Here is a 21,513-nt window from a genome sequence, read left to right as displayed (position 1 = left end):
AGATCCCCCCCTGATCGCCCCCACATCCCCTTCCTCTTCCCCTCCTCACCATCTCCTCCTACCCACTCCACACTTTTTCAGGGCCCCCCCACCCACCCCCACCCGTCCCCCCTGTGGTTTAGAGGTGGGAGCGTTGTCTTTGGGAGATGAGAGTGGCTGGGAATTCAAAGCTGGCAGGTAGCTCTGTAGGTCTCCTCTGCCTCCTCCTCTGACCTCGTAGGGTGCAGGTCATGCTGGTGATGGAGCTTCTAGGGAGTCTGGGTGTGGTGTGTGCTTTCTCTGGGCCTGTCTGCTGGTGGATGCTTGGTGGTTGTTCATGTCTGTATATCATCTCTATAGGTTGTCTTCTTCTGGTAGGAGCCGACCAACAGATCAGGTGGTTTCTGTTGCCTGCTCTGTCCTGTCTTTCTTTAACACCTTTATCTTTGTACACTAAAGGAACTGCTTGAATCTCGTTATTTACACGCTGACTGCTGGTCAAGACACTCGGACGGCAGGTAAAACCTAATAACTGTCCAAATATGTACACCTTCAAATGCTAAATTTGTTAGTCTTAACCCTGTAAAAACCCACTGTTGCAACAATATATATATTTTTTATTATTATTTTCAATTATTTTTATATATATATATATATATATATATATATATATATACACACACACACACACAATTTATTTTGTTTAGTTTTATTTTGTTTGTGATTTTTTTTCTAGATCTGGGCTCATATATTTGTTATGAATATTTAGTTTTATTTTATTTTTTGCTCATTTTTTCTATATTTGGGTATATATATATATATATATATATATATATATATATATATATATATATATATATATATAGTTTATTTTATTTAGTTTTATTTTATTTTGTTGCTTTTTTTTTCTATATTTGGGTATATTTTTTTATTTTATTCATTTATTTTTTTGGGGTCTTACAGGGTTAAGTAGTTGAAAATTCATTTAGTGTTATTTTTCTCTGATTAATTTGTTCAGATCCGACGATTCAGTTGACTAAATATCATTAAAAACTTACATTTGGTGAAATCTTTTGGTTGAACTAACTGAATGATCGATATCTGAAGGTGTACTTTTACAAAAATATTTACCTTTTTCTTATTACAAGGAGTATGACTCAGACTGTTGTACGTCTGCTCTGAAGAGGGCTTTCCCCGATAAATAAAATAACCCTGGTGATGTCATAATGTCATAATGATGCCATCAGGGTCGTCTTAGCTCGTGCTTGAGGCTTAAGATGTCGGACAAAGAGTTTGTATTCCAAACCAAAAGAGTGCGTTTCTATAAATGTTGCATTTCAGGGGTGTGGAAGGGGTTTATTTTGTAGGATCCACCTTTCTGAAGATTGCTTTGTAACTAAGACGTAAAGGTTATTTTTGTCACCTATAGCTGCTTTGATTTGGACGAAAATCCCTTGTGAATCCGTCATGTTTATTTAAACTGGGGAACCTTTAATATTCAAAATTATTGGCAGCAACCAGGCAAAGTAGGAAAGATCTCCAAGATTCACTGTCCACCTTGACAATTGGTCTGTAGCAATATGCACCATTAAAGCACAATATAAACCTACGTGATTGAAGCCTCTAAAGGGCCAGTGTGTGGGATCTGGTGGTTCCTCTCTTTCAAAGCTTGTAGAATCAACATAAAATGATGCAGAAGTCCCTCTTTACTGCCAGTGTTTGGCTAGTGTACAAACATAGTGCCTCAACATGGTGGAATCAGTGAAAGAGTTCCCTATAAAGATAAGATGTGCTCATAGTAAGTCCATAAACACAATAATTTGACTTACAGGCCATTACACACTAATGAAATGTGATTATGAATACCATAAAAAACTTTACACACTTGTCCTTTAAATGTGTATTAAATCCCCCGTATTAACCCTCCTGCTGTCTTTGTTTGCGAGCACCAAAAAATATCCAAAAATTCAGCATAAAATTCCACAACTTTCTGAAAATTTCAATAATTCTTTAAAAGTTTCCCTTAAAAGTTTGATTTTTTTTTTTTTTTTTAAATCCCCCAAATTTGGCAAGAAAATTCTTGTAAATATTTTCAAAAAATCAGTAAAAATCTTCCCAAAAAATCCTAAAAATATCTAAAGTGATTCCATATATATCAGTAAAACTTATATTATTTTCTTAAGAACATTCACAAAAAAATCAACCAAAATCCAGCAAAACTCGCTGGATTTTGGTTGATTTTTTGTGAATGTTCTTAAGAAACATTTTTAACATTTCTTTTTTTTCACCAAAAAATGTTCAGAAATTTCCCAAAAATGTTGAAAATGTGAACATCAGAAGTTTCACTGTGAAAATATATATTTTGTACACAGTTTCAAACTTTAAAACAGGTCAGTTTTGACCCACAGGACGACACGAGGGTTAAACAGGGCTCCTCTGCCAAAATCTAGTTGTAAGGTGAAACTGATCCCTTGTGTTCTCAAAATGAATTCAAGTTTAATCAGATCACCACAGAGACTTTTAATATTCCAGAAGACGATAGCTGTGAACACAGAGCGTGGAAGCATTTCAGCAGATCCAGTCATGGGTCTTTGCATTTCACTGATCCTTATCTGTTTTTTAGTCTTTTATGCTTCTCCTGAAATTCTTATGGACTTGCTTTTCTTTCCAGAGTGAGAACTCCAGATTGAGCACGTCTTTACTCATGCTGGCAGGGGCAGAGAGTACGACTCTGAGTCTGAACCAGCTGATTCCTCACGAGCTGCTCAGATTTTAATCACAGCCGAAGGGGCTCCGAGTATCAGTCATCACTCTCTTAAATTTATCGCCCCGGCACAGATTGAGCCGGGGACTTTCTCTTCTTTTTAGAAAGTGCACATTTGTAAATTCACCCGGTGAAGGAGCTCACTGGAGATAATTACCCATGTGCTTTAGCTCTCCAGCTCGGCTACATCAAAGGATTTTTAAGCCACCAAGCAGATGTGAGGCAATGAGGTTGACCGCCGAGTCATTAAACCCTCCTCCGCGGTTGTTGACAGCCCCTATTCCTCTTGAGATGTAGCTACAGCAAATCTAATCTCAGCACACACTCATAACGTATACTGTACGTTTTCACACCAGCACACACACGTGTACGATGCCCCATGTTGCTGTGGCGAGCAGTTGTAATTCATACAGTTGTGATTTGTTTCTTTTTACACCAGCTGTAACAGTGAGCATGCTGGGGCTGCTGCCACGCTGGCTGCTCACCACATCGTCAGCCGTGTTGTTGTTCTGTGTAAAAAGACAAGATCCGAGGGGATTTAGGAGTCGAAGAAATGAGATTGAGGAGCACGAGGCGGCCAGCTGCTCGTAGCGGTGATGGTGCTAAATGGTGGTTTTCATGGAGTTTGTCTCTCCAGCTACCTTTACCTGTGGTCCAGCAGTGGTCCTTTACCTTTCTGGGACAGCAAACCTCCATTTGAAGGGGAAAATATTTCAGCAGTTACTTTAGCAAGCGTCCTGTGATCCAACCCTAGAACCCTCTAGCATCTCCCAGGTGAAGAACCGTGGCTCTAGAGCAAGGGTGTTAAACATGCGGCTTGCGGGCCAAAACCAGCCCTCCAGAGGGTCCAATCCTGCCCTCAAAGTGTAAAAATTACAGAGAAGACATTAACTGCAAATTGTAAATTTGTAAAACTATCATTTTAAAATAATTTCTAGACCATGACATGTTATTTTGATCATAAAGTAAAATACTAGATTGTTCATTGTTCTTATGTCGTTTTATGTCTTGTATTTGTAATATTCTGCCTTGTTTTTGTCTGACTTCTGTCATTTGTCTCACGTTTTTGTCATTTTGATTCTCACTTTTGTCATTTTTTGTCTTGCTTGTGTTGTTTGTCTTATTTTTTTTCACTGTAACTTTTTTGTCAGATTTTTGTCTCTTTTTTGTTTTGTTTTGTGTCGTTTGTCTCATTTTTTGTCATTTTGTTTCTCGCTTTTGCCGTTTTGTGTCCCGCTTTTGTCAATTTGTCTCATTTTTGTAAAAATTGGGCTGAATTTGGCCCCTGAACTACAATGAGTTTGACACCCCTGTACTAAAGAGAGCATTCATAGCACCTTTCAAGAGCAGACGTCACAAAGTGCTTCTCAATGAAAAACTAAACAACAAATGGGAGAAAGACTAACAGATATTAAATCCAAAAATCCAGATAAAAACACGGGACAAGACAAAGTGACAACAAATTAAACAAAAGCAAGTTTGAATAAATGGGTCTGAACTGGTTGATGGTGTCCTCAGAGCTAAAGTCAAACAGGAGAGAAGTCCAAAGTTTTGGAAATTCTGCCTCAAAGCACAGATTCCTTTAGTCTTGGAGCGAAACCTGTAGTGAAGAACAACCAACAAACTCTAATCAGAGAACCTCAGATTGCCACTGGTATTATATGTCTGCAGCAGGTGTCTGACCAGGAAACATTTGAATGAAATTTGATGGGAAGCCATTGTAAAGTGATCAGGATTAGAGTTGCATGAGACCCTCTGGATGATTTGACAGCAGAATTTTGGAGCACTTTTACATGGTTCACGGATGTTTTACTAAGAAGAACCTCCATCTGAACACGATGGACCTCAGTTTAGCAAAGTTCCTCAACTAGTAGACAGTTAATTTGCTATTACAGGGTTAGCTAAAAGTAATGGCTAAATAGTTGAAAGTAGTAGTAAAACATAATTGGTAAATGTTGAAATTGCTACAGAATAATGTACAAAAAGTCAGTGACATAGGTTTTTTGACAGTGATGGATAGTATAAATGGTTGAAATTGTTAAATTATATAATTGATAAAAGCTGAAATGGCTAAAATGAATGTTTAAATGGAAGAAACAGCTAAAAATAATGGATAAATGCCAAGATAGTTTGCTAAAAGTAAAGGATAACCTGAATGTTAGGATAACTGAACTGAAGGTAGAAATGGATGAAATAGTGAAAGCTAAAAGTAGTGGATAAATGTTAAGACAGCTAAAAGCAATGTAGAAGTGAATTTAACTGCAAAAAAAAGGATAAAGGGAAAAATAGTTAGCTAAAAGTAATGGACAAGTCGTTGAATAGATATCTAAAAATATTGGATGAATGTGAAAATAATTCACAAAAAAATCGTGGATAAATGGTTGAAATAGTTCACTGAAGGTAATGAGTGAAATTTAGATTTAACCAAACATAGCTAAGCATTGACAGGTCAGCTGCTTAAGAAATAATTATTAACTTTTACATACATAATAGTGTAAAAAAAACAAAAGCGACAACATCAGTTCAAATGAACACATCTGTATCATGTCAGGTAAAGTCAATGAAGGGATACACTACCATTCAGAAGTTTGGCATCATTTAGAAATGTTTTTATTTTTGAAAACAAAGCAGTTTTTCAATGAAGATGACATTAGATTATTTTGAAATCCAATCTAGACGTTGTCAATGTGGTAAATGACTATTCTAGCTGGAAATTTTTAATGGAATATCTCCATAGGGGTACAGAGGAACATTTCCAGCAACCATCACTCCTGTGTTCTAATGCTACATTGTGTTAGCTGATGGTGTTGAAAGGCTTATTGATGATTAGAAAACCTTTGTGTTTTTGTGGTAGCACATGAATAAAAGTGTGAGTTTTCATGGAAAACATGAAATTGCCTGGGCGACCCCAAACTTTCGAACGGTAGCGTACATGGTGTGTCTGTTTTCGAGGTACATGAAGCAAAAAAAAAAAAAACGATGGGAATCACTGTTCTGGAGGGATGTGGGGGTGCAGGGATTCCCTCTGATCCTGTCTCCCCCCTACCATCCCCAGCCCCCCGTCCCGTCCTCAACCCACCCCCCATACCCGCTACGTTTGGCCTTCACCCAGTCCCTAATGGGATTAGTATGGGACTATAGGAGCAGGGAGACGGCTTCACTTGGGAGCAGGCAGCCTGGCATGGGAGCAAGGTGCTGCTGGGCTCGGAGGGTCTGTCTGGGGGGTAATGCAGCCGGCCTGGCACCCTCATCATGTACACTCACACACACAATGTATAAGATGCGAGCACCAAAGAGTGTTGGCAGCCCGACGTGGGCAGCTGGGGGGCCTGGATGGGATGGGTGGGTGTCAGACTGGCACGGCCACGAGGAGAACAGGCTTCTAATACAAATCAAGGAGATTTAGTAATGGATATAGGTCCGACAGAGAGGCCTTTGTGTTTGCTGCTGCTACCCTCTCACACTTCACACGTATGTTCAGCTCTTGTAAAGAATAAAAAGAAAGTTTTTTTTGATACATTTTCCTCTCCACACCTGCTGTACGCACACGTGCGTATATTTACAGATATGAAAGCTATTTAACAGAAAAACATCCACTCAGATTTAAATTGCACATACAGATTAGTTCAGTCATAGAAACAAAATGTGTCAGATAAGGGAAAAAAAAACAGCTTTACCGTGTGAATGCCAAATTGCATCGACGCCAATGAATCACACCCTCAGAACAGCACACAGGCGTGCAGGCATTAAGACGGAGCAGCTAATTTAAGACATTACTCAATAATCTCTTTGTGCTTTCTGTTTTTTTTTTTAATTACAAGCTCTTTGGATCTGATCAAAACGTAGCTCTGTACTGCATCTACTGAATTTGTGCACATTCAGGTGTGTTTGTGTTTGTCTGGATGGTGTTGACTTGAATTGTTCTGTTCTCTCTGTGTGTGCACACATGAATACAATGCGTGCGTAAATCTCCTCCATAAAGCTGCATAGGTTTAATGGAGCGATCATAAAACACCAGGAATGCCTGTAATAGCCATTAACTTGAATTCAGCTTTTCCTGGAAAAAAAAAACAACATTCCTTTCATTTTAAAGGCAGATTTAAACTTTATCGTTTTCGCTCGTGATGTGATGTTCTTGCCGTCATTCACCCGTCGCTTAATTCATCTCTCACATGTGGAAGAATGTGTGGAAATTCACTGGTTCATGTCTTTTTCTCTCGCTGTCTCCCACCCCCTCGCTGCTGGTGGTCCTCTAATACAAACACCTGTGTTTGCAGGGAGTCCCCGTGCTTCAGCCTCGGCCCTGCACTTCCCATCTCCCTCCATCATCCAGCAGTCTAGCCCCTACTTCACCCACCCAACCATCCGCTACCACCACCACCCTGGACAGGACCCCCTGAAGGAATTTGTGCAGTTTGTCTGTGCTGATGGCTCAGGGCAGGCCGCCGGACAGGTAAGAGGAGAAAGATGACTGCTGTAAAAATGCTTGCAGCTAGTTTATAATAGCACTGCAGAGTCATATATTTAGCCTGTTAAAAACAATCACAAAAGATTCCTTCTGGAGGTAGAAACATAAAGTATAGGAGTGGAGAATGTATGGAAGCAACAACTGGCCAAAGTAATTTAATTTGTACAAACTGTGTACATAGTTGTGAAATGTTACTCCTTACTTAATGTTGAAATATAAAAACTAGTGGTGGGACATGATTAAAAAATTAATCTAAGTAATTAGAGGCTTTGTAATTAATCGCATTGTTGTCAAAGTTTTTCAATTTAAATAAATTTCAGTTGACCACTGAATCGATGAATAGACATATACGTGAACTTAAACAGCAAAAATGTTTGTTTCATTATATTTATCTGCATTTTCCAACTGTCTACTACATTCACAGATTACTGCAAAGTGCATTTATAGCGATCATATTCAACATTTTAAGACTCTTTGTAAACTCAAGCACTTTCAGTGTCTTGAAAAATGGTCTATTATGGGATGTTTACACTGTTTACCAGTACCAGGACTGTCGTAGTAAACGTATGATGCGTCGCCCCGGAGCTCATTTGCATAAAGTAGTTTCATTTATGCAAATACAGCGCGGGAGCAGAGGTCCGACACATCGTGAAACTTTCATCATACATCTAAACTAGCTGTCAAACTAAAACAAGAACAGATTTAGCAGCTTATTTCTCACCTCAAATGCTTTTAGAAATACTTTTTGCTGAACAGTTTTCGTAATAAAAGATAAAGTTTGCGACCGAGCCGCCATGTTGGTCCGACATTTCTGCGGTGACGTCACTCAATGCGTCCTGTTTATCTTCTTCATGACTGGCAAACAGACTATAGGTTCATTACCGCCACCTGCTGGGCTGGAAATGAGAGAACTGAGAAAGGTGCGATTAAATGTGTTATTTTTTTTCAAAGTGCTATTTTTTCTGGAATTAATTAATTGTAATTAACGCATTAAAGTCCCAGCCCTATCAAAAACATTTATGTATGGAAATAACATTTTTATTTTAAACTATCTATCATATTGTGGTTTGTTTTCCCAATTCAAAAAAAAGTTTCGAGTTTACAGGTTGACAAAATCCCTGAGGTTACAGTTCCATTTTTTTTTTCTTAGGTCACGTGACTGACAGAACATAACCTCTGGATGTGAAAGGTTATTTCGAATTCAAACTTGAATCTTTTATCTTCAATTTTGGTGCTTGAAACTTTAGAGGAAGAAACTTTATTCATTCCCTTGGGAAATTCGAAGTGTCCAGTAGCTCATACATTTAAGAAAATAAGGAAACCAGTGTACAAAAGAATGTGCTGTTAATGTGCAAATCATGCTGGTTGAAGAATTAAGGTTTCAAAATTGCTGGTTTTCACAATAAAAGTGCAAAAAATTGTTCATTTTCACAATAAAGCCACAAAAAATGTTGGTATTTACAATAAAAAAAAGAGCATTAAGAAGTCGAAACACAATGCAATAAAGTAGTTATCATAAAAGTAGCACAACTAAGTAGAGTTGGGACGACTAGTCGTAATAATCGACTACAACTAGCTAGTATAAAACTAATCGATTATTCTTCTTGTCATCGACTATTCAGGTGATTTGATGTGACAATGACAGTTTGCTGTACACATTTAATGCTGATACTGAGATGCTGAGTTAATCATATTTTTACAATTAGTATGAAAAGCTCATACAGGCCCATTTCCTTGATTTGTCACAGAGGACCAAAAAACATCAGAGATAGAATGAGATCATTAAAAATCAGTCAAGATTGGTTTATGAAATCACATTGAGTTACATTAATTGGAAGTGTAGGCAAAAACAATGGGATAATGTCAATTTCTATATAAAACTAATGTAAAATCTAATGTAAAACCTCAGAATCTGTTAGATTTTCAGATCAGAATTTGAGTAATTTGAATAGATCTGTGTTAATTATGGTCTTAATTTGTGAACTCCTAAAAACATGAACATACCTGTTGGTAATTTTTAAGAAGGTAAATCATTTGGTTCAAATGGAAGTTTGGCTTTTCAACATTACGTATACAGTAATATTTGAATTTAATAATTCAGCATTCTCATGATTCTTAAATTCTTGTCCTCTTTTTGCTTCCGGATATTAGAACAGTCATCAACAGTAACTCGCTCTACAAATCTGAAATCATAATGCATATATGATATTATATGTCATTAGATTAAGTGCATGCAGAAAGCTTATTTCATGATATTTGTCCACCAACATCATAGAGAAACACACCCACAGCAACACCAGTGGAACACACTAGACTCTTGTTTAGTCAGCTGCTCTACAGATCTTTGTATTGTCTTGTCGATGTCACTTTACCGTTTCCTGTTTCAGACCCCCAACGTTCTCCCTCCTCGTCTTTTTTTCGTTTTTCTTTTGCTCCACCCAACCCCTCAGAAGTTACAACCATCAGCACGAGCGTGAATCAGTCACGGCACACTTCAGCCAAGCATACCCGTCCTGTGTTGTGTCATCGTGTTTCTGTTCTCATCTCTAGCTGTTTACGACTTTTAGTTGGAGTTTGGTTGTTTGGTGCTGGTATCGTTGGTGGTGTTGTGCTTGTGTAGAAGAGTATTCTCCCATGGTTTTTGATTTCTTGCCATCTTCTGGACGAACCCAGTTCAGATAATTTGCTCACTTCCCTCCACCACACCTCCTCCTCCTCCACCCGACACGGACCACCCCCCACCCCGGGGAGCCTCTCACCTCCAGCTCCCACTCCTCTCAAACCCTGTGGTGACTATTATTTATTCACACCTCCATGAAAGATGCCGTCCACATACATCATTCCTTTGGTTGTTGTTTCCCACCCCCTTCCTCCTCCTCCTCCTCCTTCCCTCCTTCCACCATCGCTCTTCCCTTCTCCTCCCTCCGTCATGGATATTTTTTTGGGGACCCGGCCTTCCCGAGCCACGTCCTGTTTTCATTCCGTGTCTGCGGATTGTCGCATGTCGCCCTCCTGACCCTATTTGTGTTGTCTGCAGCCAAACGGGAGCGGCCAGAGCAAAATGCCAGGCTCCTTCTTGCTGCCTCCACCTCCCCCAGTGGCCCGCCCAGTGCCCCTCCCCATGCCCGACTCTAAACCCAACAGCACGCCCCCCGACGGCGGACTCTCCTCGCCCGCATCTCCGTGTAAGTGACCCCGCAGAGACCGTTCTCAAAAAAACCAAACCAACACCAAAACTAAATCTGAAACCCCCCCACCCCTCTCCAGTGAACAGACCCGTGTCATTGTTCTTCCTCCGACTTCGTGCCATCAGTGTGTATCCAGCATCTCACCTCCCTTAACCCCTGGAAGGCTCTAGAAGCCAGCGCAGAATGTACCGTGGAACACGTTAGAGTAGATCCCCAGAGGTTTGGTGAAATCTTTCTGTCATTATGGACTTCTGTGGAGCTCCTCAGGGTTCTGTATTAGGCCCATTCTGGTGTGGAAGCTGCATCGCCACTCCAGTCCTTCTAAATCCTCCTTTCCCTCCCCTGCTGGACTCATCAGCAAAACCTTGTGAGAAGATTTTGATTCTTACTTGCGAAGGGTACAAATTTAGGGCAGTTAATTTCCATGGACTCCAGTAGAAATTAGGGCATTGGTGGAATAGTTTTTGCTAGTTTCAGGGAGTTTTTTTTTTTTTGCTTGTTGATTGTTAGACGGGAAGACCAGGGTGTGCATTTCAGGTAAAGCAGTTTTGTCAGTTGTATAATTAGTTTCCTCACCTGTGATAGGAGGGGCACTGGATGGAGCACTTTCTTTTCTTTTCTTTTTGCTTGTTTTTTAGCTCTCCTTCAAATTTAGCGTTTTCGTTTTACCCCCCAGTCAGCGTCTCAAAGTCTTCTATGTCTTATGTATGTTATTCCGATTCTTAGCAACACATGGATGTAAACTGTATCTTCCTTCCTGTCTCTCTCCTTCTTGTCCTTCCTCCCTCTTCCTCCACACAAACAGACTCACATATGCACCAGTCTGCACACTGAATCCCCCGAATCCCTCAGTGAGATTCAAATTCTGGAGTCCGTAGGGTTCCTCAAACTGCCCTAAATTTGTCAGAGACGTTGATGCCAGTGGGTTTTGAATGTCCCTGACCGATCCTCGGTGTCAGGCTTCGGGTGCGCTCAATCACTTCCAGCTGAGTTTAGCAACTGGATTTAATCACTTAGGGAGATCCGAGTTTGCACACCAGATTTTAGCGAACCTATCCATAGGGTTTTATTGACCTCAATGATATAGAGCAGTAGCTTTCTGTAGAAATAAATGCATGTATTTGATTTTTTTGTATTTGTTATTTTTGGCTGGCAGTAATCTTTTAGCAGCATTGATCTGTTATGCTGTTTAATCTTAAAGCAATAGCTACAACAATTTGGGAAATACACCTATTTGTGTGCCATGATAGTTAGCTTAGCTTAGCATAAAGACTTGGAAAAAGGGAAAAACAGCTAGCCTGGCTTATTCATTTTATTAGCCTAAAAAGAACTAAAAAAATTTTTGGGTTTATAGACTATTCCCAGGAGGAGGGAAACACTTGCAGAAGTCAGTCTCTGTTTTTAGAATGTAGTTTTTGTACAGATATATCTGTATGTATCCCCTTCTGTTATCTGCATGTTGACGTTTTCAAAATCTCCTTCACTATTGGAAGCAATAACAACCTCCAAACTGCTATCTACATGATAAAAAATGGCAAATATTTCCAAAGATTTGGATCGTACGAAAAGTCTGCCCTGCTAGTCTTTCTTTTTTGTGTCTGTTGCATGGATGGATGGATGGATGGATGGATGGATGGATGGATGGATGGATAGATGGATAGATAGATAGATAGATAGATAGATAGATAGATAGATAGATAGATAGATAGATAGATAGATAGATAGATAGATAGATAGATAGATAGATAGATAGATAGATACTTTATTAATTGCGAGGGAAATTCAAACTTTGTGGGGCTTAGTGCTCCCCAAGATGATTGTAATTGATCCAAAGAAATACAGACAATCCAGAGTGTTTTTTTTCCTCCAGCAGAATGATAATCAGGTGCAGCCAGATCATTCTCCAGAACTCCCGCAGTGCCGTAAACATAGATCCTGCTATGCGAAACGAGTACAGATTCAAGTTTCAGTAGGCTTTAGAGGGACAAGTAGACAGATTTTATTACCTTAGGATAGAACAAGACTGTTTCTCCATCTTTATGCCAAGCTAAAGGTTGCTAATTGTAGCATTTTATCGAGTACACAGAGTAGTATTAGTTTTTTTTTAATCTAACTGAACACATTGTTTTCCCAAAATGTCCAACTACTGCTTTAAGATCTTCCAGCACGTTGCTCTGCTCGCTATTTTTGTGTCCACTGATGTCCCCCGTTGTTCTTCTTCTCTTTCTTTAGCATACTCCACGCCAGGCGCCACAGCTCCCAACAGGTTTGTCGGCATCGGATCACGGGACAACAACTTTCTGAACATCCCGCAGCAGACACAGGTAGGAGCCGGGCCGAGACACGCTGGCAGTTTGTCTTCTCCGCGTAGAAAACTGAGGAGGGAACTCGTCTGTTTTGACTGCGATTACTGGTCAAACGCAGGAAACTTATTAACTGCGTGGATGTGCGCCAAAATATTTCTTATTCCCTCACTCCCTGAAACCTGCTGCTGGGTTTCCTCCACCTCTCCTCTCACACCATCCCACAGCGCGCCATCAATGTGCGCATTTGTACATCTGTATTTTACTGTACGTGTGTGGTTTACCATATGTGCTCCACTGTTTATTTGGCACATATGGAGCCTACCCTTCAGGCGGCAAGCCTTCTTCCCTCGCTGCCTTTAACACTCCCTCTTCTCGCTACCTTTCCTTTCCCTGGCTCATTTTCTACCTCACATTCTCCCTCTTTTTATTTAAATTTTGCCATTCTCCACTTTCTTCCCTGCATTGTGTTCATTATCTCTGTTGCTTGGCTTTTACTTTCTCCTTCTTTCACCTTCTTCTCTGCACTTGGTTCATGTGCCTCCTCCATTACCACCAGTACTTTTCTCATTAGTGTCCAACCACACCCGCCTGGAGCCAGCTCAGCTCCGCTCCTCGACACATGGAAACCATCTGAAACTGCTCTGCTGATCCCCTCCCTTATTTCTCTGCCCTCCATTCTCTCGCTTTTTCTCCCTTTCCATTTCTGCCCCTCCGCTCACTATACTCCACTCCATACTCCCCTTCCTCTCCTTCTCATTTCAGTCTGTATCTCCTTTTGCTCCACGACTTTTCACGCTTCCTTTTTTTTCTTCCTATTACTCTTTTTTTGACAATGTATGTGTAGCTTCCCTCAGCCTTGCCTTGTGTCACTGGGATTTTACACGATGTGGACACCCGAACGTTGCCTTCATACCGTATTTGATTGTTAAACATCAATTTCTAAAACCATGGGCATTAATCTGCTGCTGTAATAGCTTCCACTCGTCAGCCACAAAGCCATTATAGTGAAACCGAGCTCTGATTTTGAGCAGTAAAGGCTGATTCACAGTCGGGGTTCCCCTACATCCCAGGTCGAGTTCCCTCACACCAAAACCATTTCTTTATGGACCTGGCTTTGTGATTTTTTTGCACGGTCATGTTGAAACAGGATACAGTCTTTCCCAAACTGCTACCCACTAAGTTGGAAAGACTGTTGTGTAAAATATCACTGCATGCTATGGATTTGCCTCCACTGGAAGGAACAAACCATAAAAAGCAACCCCAGACCAAAGGTAAGCAAAACTCAATGGACAGAGGTAACCACTTATTGTTTGCCATGTAGCGTCTCTTCACACAAAAGACTAGATTTTCGGCGCTGAGTGGGACAAAATGTCTGAAATATGGTTTTACTTTTCGGAGCATGAACCAAAACACACAGCGCTAACTGTTTACACGTGTCTCTGCAGTGACACAAAAAGATTAATGATCCTCTGAAACAAAAAATTTCATAAATAAAAAGACTGCTTACAAGACAAAGACCTTGTCAAAAGTGTGGACGTGGTGAGTCCAGAAGAGACTGGAGGGGCGCTTGGTCTGGCAGCCGTGGGCTTTGTGCGCCCTCTAGTGGCAAACGTTGGGCGCTGCAGCCGGCGGGGACGAGAAATAAGATACCAACAGGACAGGAAGGGAAGGGAAATGGAGGGAACAGAGCTAACAGAGTTTCAGCCCTTATAGAAGTCACGTCCTGGCTGTCTCGTTACCCCCGGCAACCAGACATGATGTCATAGCCAGTTGATCTTGAATTTGAGAAGGGGTTGCTCTAGAGGGGGGCAGGAAAGTAAAGAGGGTGGTCACTGTCTGCTGCCAAGGATTTAGTGGGAGTGTTCACGGGAGATAGATGGATTGTGTTTGTAAGAAGGAGAGAGAGGCAAAGTAACCAAGGAGGGAGAAGTTACAATGCCCAAGGACTGCTGGGACAGTGCCCAGGGGAGTAGGGTAGCCGAGAAGGGCAGGAGGCGGGGGGTGGTATTCATGCGACCTGTTAGAGTCAAACAAAACAAAAGGCTGCTTCCCTGGAGGCTCAGAGTAGTTTCCAAGGCTTGACTTCTAGAATGTTGGCGCTCCGGCCCGCGGTGCCAGATCCTGCAGGCCAAGCGGGGCAGCCAACAACAGCGGCGGTGACCCATTTCTGCTCCCTGCTCACGCTGAGGAGAAAGAACCCAACGTGAAGATGGCGCGAGTGACAGCGAGCGCCAGACTGCTATCCCCCCGCTGCAGTTTGGCTATTAGGAGATCATTCACTGCTCGGCCAAGTTTAAGACGTTCTGTACTTCTCTCCAGAACCGGACAGACTGATGGTAATAGTTGGACAAGGGGCCCAGATGGCTTCTCTGTCACTCACTGCATTTAACCCTCCTGCTGTCTTCATTGACAGGCACCAAAAACTATTGTTTCCTTGTCTGAAAAAAATCCGAAAATTCAGCAAAAAAAAATTCAAATAATTCCTTAAAAGTATCCCTTAAAAGTTTTTTTTTTTTTTTTTAAATCCCCCCAATTTGGCAAGAAAATTCTTGTAAATATTTTCAAAAAATGAGTAAAAATCTTCCAAAAAAAATCGAGCGTTAAATGGTAAATGGTCTGTATTTATATAGCACTTTACTATACTGGAAACGATACCCAAAGTGCTTTAGATTATACATCACATTCACACACTGATGACGGAAACTGCCATGCAAGGCGCTAACCACGACCCATCAGGAGCAGTTAGGGGTTTGGTGTCTTGCTCAGGGACACCTGGACATGAGCTCTTCAGGCGAGGATCGAACCGGCAACCCTCCAGTTACAAGACAGCCACTCTACCCACTGAGCCATTTACAAGAATTTTCTTCCCAAGTTTGGGGGATTTTTTAAAAATAAAACTGAAGGGAAACTTTAAAGGAATTATTTGAATTTTCTTCCTGAAGCTTTTGCAAATTTTCAGAAATTTGGGGAAATTTTTTTGCTGAATTTTGGGACTTTTTTTCAGACAAGGAAACAATATTTTTTGGTGCCTGTAAATGAAGACAACAGGAGAATTAATTTGTTTTTTCGACCCAATGTTGCCAAATGTTGCTCAAAGGGAAGCAGTGGATTTGTTGGGTTCCTCTGTTCTTCTCCTTACTATGCAATGAGCTTTGATATGACATATATTGTGAATTAGCACTGTGTAAATTAAACAGAATTAAAGTGAATTGAATCTTTCTGTTTATAGGTTTGTACCACTTTTTTGGGCACATTTTACTTGCTTTGACACTGACAATAATCTCATTCCTTCTTTTCCCTCTTTTTCTTTTTCAGTCTTGGTTCCTCTGACAAGATCTGTGCACAAACCAGCAACTAGAATTCTTTCTTTACAATCAGAAATAGAAAAAAAGAAAAAAAAACAGAGAAACAACCCGCAGGATGATAATTGTCCTCCAATCAACCCACCGACCGACCGACCGGCCCTGATACGAAATATAACCAAGCAACGCAGGAAATTACAGCAGCATGATGCTTTTAGTGGAACTCTGGACTTATTTACGCAGTCAGAGAGAGGACCCGTTTCGAGCAAAGATGGATAGACGGAAAGATAAATGGACGGACAAGAGGATGCCAGGATGAGAGCGGGAGTGACGGGACGGCGGCGGCGGCAAGCAGGCATCTCTCCTCAAACCACCGAACCAGCACAGCACAGACCAGCAGCAACGCAGGACGAACCCGAGGGTGAAAAGGCGGTCGGCGTCTCCTGCTTCACAAGGACGTATTGTGTAACCAATGGCTTAGAAAATCAACTGTCCAGCAGATACAGATTCGAGCTAAAAAAAGCTTCACCCCACAATGAATCCACAGCCTGATCAAACTATTAGGTTTCCAGTGAAAGCTGCAGTCCATGCTCCTGTGATGTCTGTCATCACCCAAAACGAAATCAAATTGACCAATACTTCTGTCCCTCTGAATGACCATCGACTCTCTAAAGCCCCCCTTCCCCCTACTACTAACTAGACAGACCATGCCAAAACATATCTTGATTAAGGGTTGCACTACAAGCTGAATCAATTAACACTAATCTTAACGATGTGCACTATTTACCTACAAGGCATGGGAGGTAAACCAGACTTGCCTACTCAAAGTTTTAAAGAGGAAATAAACCGAGGTACAGGAAGCCTTCATGTATCCTCAACAACCCCCCCCCCATCACTCAGTCTGACAAATCATTGGCCTCCGCTCATTCTCACGTCTCCCCGCACATTCACACAGTCTGTGCCATGAACACAGCACGTATGACAAACACACACTTTTGCCCAGTCTCACCATTTAGATTGTAATATTTATAGGTGGTGGTGTTGTGTTGTTCTATTTTCATTTTATACACAGTAAGCCCAAGATGAATGATTTTATTATCTCTTGTGTGTTCTCTTATTTGAATTTATTCCTTTTGGATTTGTACTATTTTATAATTGTTTTGTATTTGAATGACAGCACCTTAAAGAGAAACACAGTAAGAAGCGGTATGTTGAAGCGGTGCAGGCGGACCGGTTAGCTAACCCCGATCGAGTAGCGTTCGCAAAACGACTCAAAGCAAAGGTAGACGCTTTGGGAAATAAACCTTTCTACCTTTTTTTTTTATTAGTTGAGGAGACTGATACCATTTGCCTGTCCGTATAGAAAATAACAGGCTACAACTAGCAGCTGCTTAGCTTAGCTTAGCATAAAGCCTGGAAACTGGAGAAACAGCTAACCTGGCTCTGGAACAAAATCAGCAATCAGCGCCTCCAGTGCACTTGTGTTTGGTGACGATAAAATACATGCTGCCTTCAAAATGCTCAAATGATTAGCGTTCAAGTTGTAACATAGTAAGTCATGAGAACACTGTTGCTAATTAGCAGCTTAAATGTAACTGTTAGCAACTAGAAGCTAACAAGCAGGAATTAGCAAAAAAAAAAATCCAAAGGCAGAATGAAAAGATAAGGCTGTTGGGAATATCAACATTTTTCTCAGATATATAATTATTAAGAAAAACTCTGTATGACTAAAATTACAATATATAATTATGTACCGTTCATTGAAAATTTGAACTTCTCTGACAAATCTGGGAGGAAATACAGTATTTACGAAGTAATCCACCGGGAATGTGTGTACATGCACATATATATGATTAGCCAACATGGTACTTTGCCAGACGACATGTTGTTGCGGCAAAAGTTACATTTTTAGCAGGACAGTGTACATTTTTCAGCCAGATTCCAGGCTAATTCAAATGAGGCTGCACAATTTGGCCTGTGTTACCTTTAATTCATTGTGTTGTCAGACCATTCTCCACTCTGCCCTGTTAGTGATGGAGAATGGTCTGACTGCACCTTAATATCATTCTGCCATAGGGGGGAAATGCACACACTATAAAAAAAAATACTTCCAAAGACAATAACCATAGGGGGGAAAATTAAAAAGATTGTATTCAATATTAAAAAAGTAACTTTGTGCAAAAAATTCTATGTAAAATGCATCTTAAAAGAGCATTTCCTATTTCAGTGACAGAAGAATTGCACAAATATTGACCAAACTGTCAAAGATTTTTACTAATTTTTTGAAAATATTTACAAGAATTTTCTTGCCAAATTTGGGGCATTTTTTAAAAAAAAAAAAAACTTTTAAGGGAAACTTTTAAGGAATTATTGGAATTTTCTTCCTGAAAGTTTTGCAAATTTTCAGAAATTTGGGAAATTTTTTGGCTGAATTTTTGGATTTTTTTAGACAAGGAAACAATATATTTTAGTGCCTGTAAATGAGGACAACAGGAGGGTTAATATCATTCTGCCATAGGGGAGAAACGCATACACTACAAAAAAATACTTCCAAAGACAATAACCAATTAATTAAAAAGATTGTATTCAACATTAAAAAAGTAACTTTGTGCAAAAAAACAATGTAAAATGCATCTTAAAAGGGCATTTCCAATTTCATTGACACAACTTTTGCACAAATATTGACCAAACTGTCAAAAATGAACACTGTTTAAGGAGGTTATCCTTCATACTGTGATTTCATTGGCAACCCAGCTGGTTTATATTCTATTAAACTGATCACAGTTGTCTAGGCTAATCCCCACAATCTACATCCAGGGAGTCAGACTACCTTTAAACAGAGCCAGACCAGCCTTCTGTCTGTTTCCAGTCTTTATGCTCAACTAAGCCAGGCATGAAAGTGGTATTAATCGTCACCTCTAGCAAACTACCAAGCTTATTTTCCAAAACGCCATCATCCGTCGACGCGGTTTGCTTGTTCTCAGTGCCAGATCAACCTCTCCTGTAGGGGTTTCGACAATCACGGGAAGCTTATTTTTCTGGGAACCGACCTACTGAACCACACGGGTCGAAAAAAGAAGCTGAAAAAAAAGTGACGCATCCGCTGCTAACAGATCGAGGTGCAGCTAGGACTGCTAGTCGCCGTCGGTGGTGGTTGGTGGTGATACATGAGCGAACCAAGGAGTGAAGGTTGCTGAAGACGGGACCCAGAGTAAAAGAGAGAGCAGCTCTTCTTTCTGTCTCCCTAAAGTTTACCCTGTTGTTTACACTCCCAGACGGGCTGAAGCTCCAAGAGCACAGGAGGCCACACTGCGGAGCAAAATGCATATGTGACATATCTGGCTGTTATCGGAGAAAGAGGGGGACGAGGGCCTCTAAGGCTGAGCTGTAGCCGGATCACTGGTGTGCCTCTTTTCATGTCGGCACACAGGATCAGGTAAAGGTTGCTATGGTAATCCCCCCAAGACACACACATATACACACATACACCAGCACTCCCCCTACAACCCCGTAGCTATTGTGAATGGAAGAGCCCTTATAGATGAAAAACAAAAAAACTGCACTAATACAATCATGCCAGCCAACCTTGTGAGTCTTTTTTTGTAAGCATCGCGCTAGATTCGCCACCACTTCAGAGCAAGAGCACAGATTCCTAAAAAAAAAACCCACAAAAAACCCCCAAAACTACTCACTATTAAACACCCCCCCCGACCCTCAACCGTGCCCGACTCAATTCAAAGGGAAGTCTTAAAAAAAAAAAAGAAAAAATAGACAATCTGAGGAGGCCTTTATGCTTTTAATCATTTTCTACATATATACAAATCTATAATTAGCCCACCACACACATTCAGCCTGATTCAGTTCAAACGAATCCCATCCAACCTCACAAAATAACTGGACTGCCTGGCCATGTTCTTCACTGCAGGGAAACGAAACATAGCTGGCCAAGCGACCGGCGCCCATGACAACTAGCTCCGCTGACGACGGCTAAGGTGATTTCTTTTCTAATCTATGGAAGTGCCTCTGTATTCCCATTATGCAATTTGTCAAACATGAATTCAGGTTCTTTTTCTCACATATAAGCTATAGTGAATGGTGAAAAAATTTATGTCAGGAGGGGGTTTAAAAAAGAAAAAAAACGGTGACAGCTCACTAGATAATCGCAAGCATCTTTATATATAATACACATATATATTTATAGATATATACTTTTTTTTATTTGCAAGATAAGCTCTGTGGCAGTCTAGTTATTTTTTGAAGCATGGCATACATCGCACAGTCATAGGATGCATCTCAAAAAACTGATTTGAGCTCAAGTACCAGTCTCTAAACAAATAAACCACGCTTAAAAAGGACGTAAAAGAGAAAAATCAAACGATAGATTCATAGACGACAAATGATGATGACATAGTTGAGGATTTACAAAAATGAGCAGGTTAGGTTTTGTTGTTTTCTTTCTTGTTTTGATGGGAAGTATTGTTCTTGAAACTAAATGATGTATGTTGATTGAGCCATGTGCAATGCCTTGGTAGAGGAATTGTGTTTGTTTGTTAGCGATCGTTTGAGGGCGATAAAGAGGGAAAACCCTCTTCATTTTATTTCTTTTGTTTTCAAGTCCACGTGCTCCGGGACTCTAAATACGAGGGCGGCGAGAAAAAAAATCCCAGTCTTTGTAAGTAAGTTTTTTGGGGAAATTGTTTTTAATTTCCTGTTTTGTTTCATTTTTTTCTTCTTTTATCACTTTTTTTAAAGAACTTGTTTTCAAAAATGTGGGAGGGCTGAAGGAACAATTTTGCAACTCATAAAAGTATATATCACTATGAAAAAACTGGTGCTTTCGTAAAGAATAAAAGTACATTCAATCTCTATTATACATAAATAGTAATAAACAAAAAAATTAAGTGTTATCATAAAAAGCAAATTTTTAGGAAAAAAAACATGCATTATTCTATTTCTCTCTCTTTTTCGTTTTGTATTTACCGAGGAGGGGGGGAGGGGTTCGTTGTATGAAAAAAAAGGTTTGTTGTGACAAAAGGCATCCCCCTCCTCCCCCCTTCCGCCTCCCCCTCCTCTCTCTCTCCCCTTTTGAAACCTTTTTAAACGCCACAGCATTAAAATGAAAAAAAAAAATTTAATTTTTCTGGATTAGGTGGGACAAAGACAAGATCTTCCCCGATTTTGGGAGATGCACAAGTATGGATTCGGAAACAAACAAACAAAAATGAGGATGACGTCTGGTGAGATTTTGTGTTTTTAAATCACATCCACTCGGTTCATTGAGAGGGAATTATCGGCCTCTTGTCCCGGTCAGAGGGGGCGCTGTCGTGGATTCAACGTCAACCCCACCCCCCCAACCGCCACCGCTCACCCCAACTCCCCCTCTCCTCCTCACCCCTTCCTTCCATCTCCCCCCCGCTGTAAATGATTATAAATATTTGTTTGGTGATGTAGTGTTATAGACTCAGAGCATCTTTAAAGGTTGTCCCTAAAAAGTGCCTTTTGTTCA

The 21,513-nt window shown here is 40.5% G+C and overlaps 1 protein-coding gene across 17 annotated transcripts in view; it reads left to right on the top strand.

Annotated features, from left to right (window-relative positions):
* The window catches only part of nfixb (nuclear factor I/Xb), a 176,324-nt gene that overhangs the window by 152,976 nt on the left and 1,835 nt on the right, over window positions 1-21,513 (top strand). For 13 of the 17 annotated variants that reach the window (XM_055005001.1, XM_055005003.1, XM_055005010.1 and 10 more), the window contains 4 exons: window positions 7,021-7,196; window positions 10,249-10,396; window positions 12,632-12,723; window positions 16,021-21,513. The exon at window positions 16,021-21,513 is cut by the window's right edge and continues 1,835 nt beyond it. In XM_055005001.1, the coding sequence (XP_054860976.1) occupies window positions 7,021-7,196; window positions 10,249-10,396; window positions 12,632-12,723; window positions 16,021-16,035 (431 nt within the window). In that variant the 3' untranslated portion in view covers window positions 16,036-21,513. The remainder of the gene's footprint in view (window positions 1-7,020; window positions 7,197-10,248; window positions 10,397-12,631; window positions 12,724-16,020) is intronic. The other 4 variants (XM_055005016.1, XM_055005015.1, XM_055005013.1 and 1 more) reach the window with 1 other exon arrangement.

The sequence above is a fragment of the Amphiprion ocellaris genome, chromosome 19 (assembly GCF_022539595.1).
Source record: "Amphiprion ocellaris isolate individual 3 ecotype Okinawa chromosome 19, ASM2253959v1, whole genome shotgun sequence".
Lineage (NCBI taxonomy): Eukaryota > Metazoa > Chordata > Actinopteri > Pomacentridae > Amphiprion > Amphiprion ocellaris.
The sequence above is the reverse complement of the archived record's forward strand: the minus strand, read 5'-3'. Positions and strand labels throughout refer to the sequence as shown.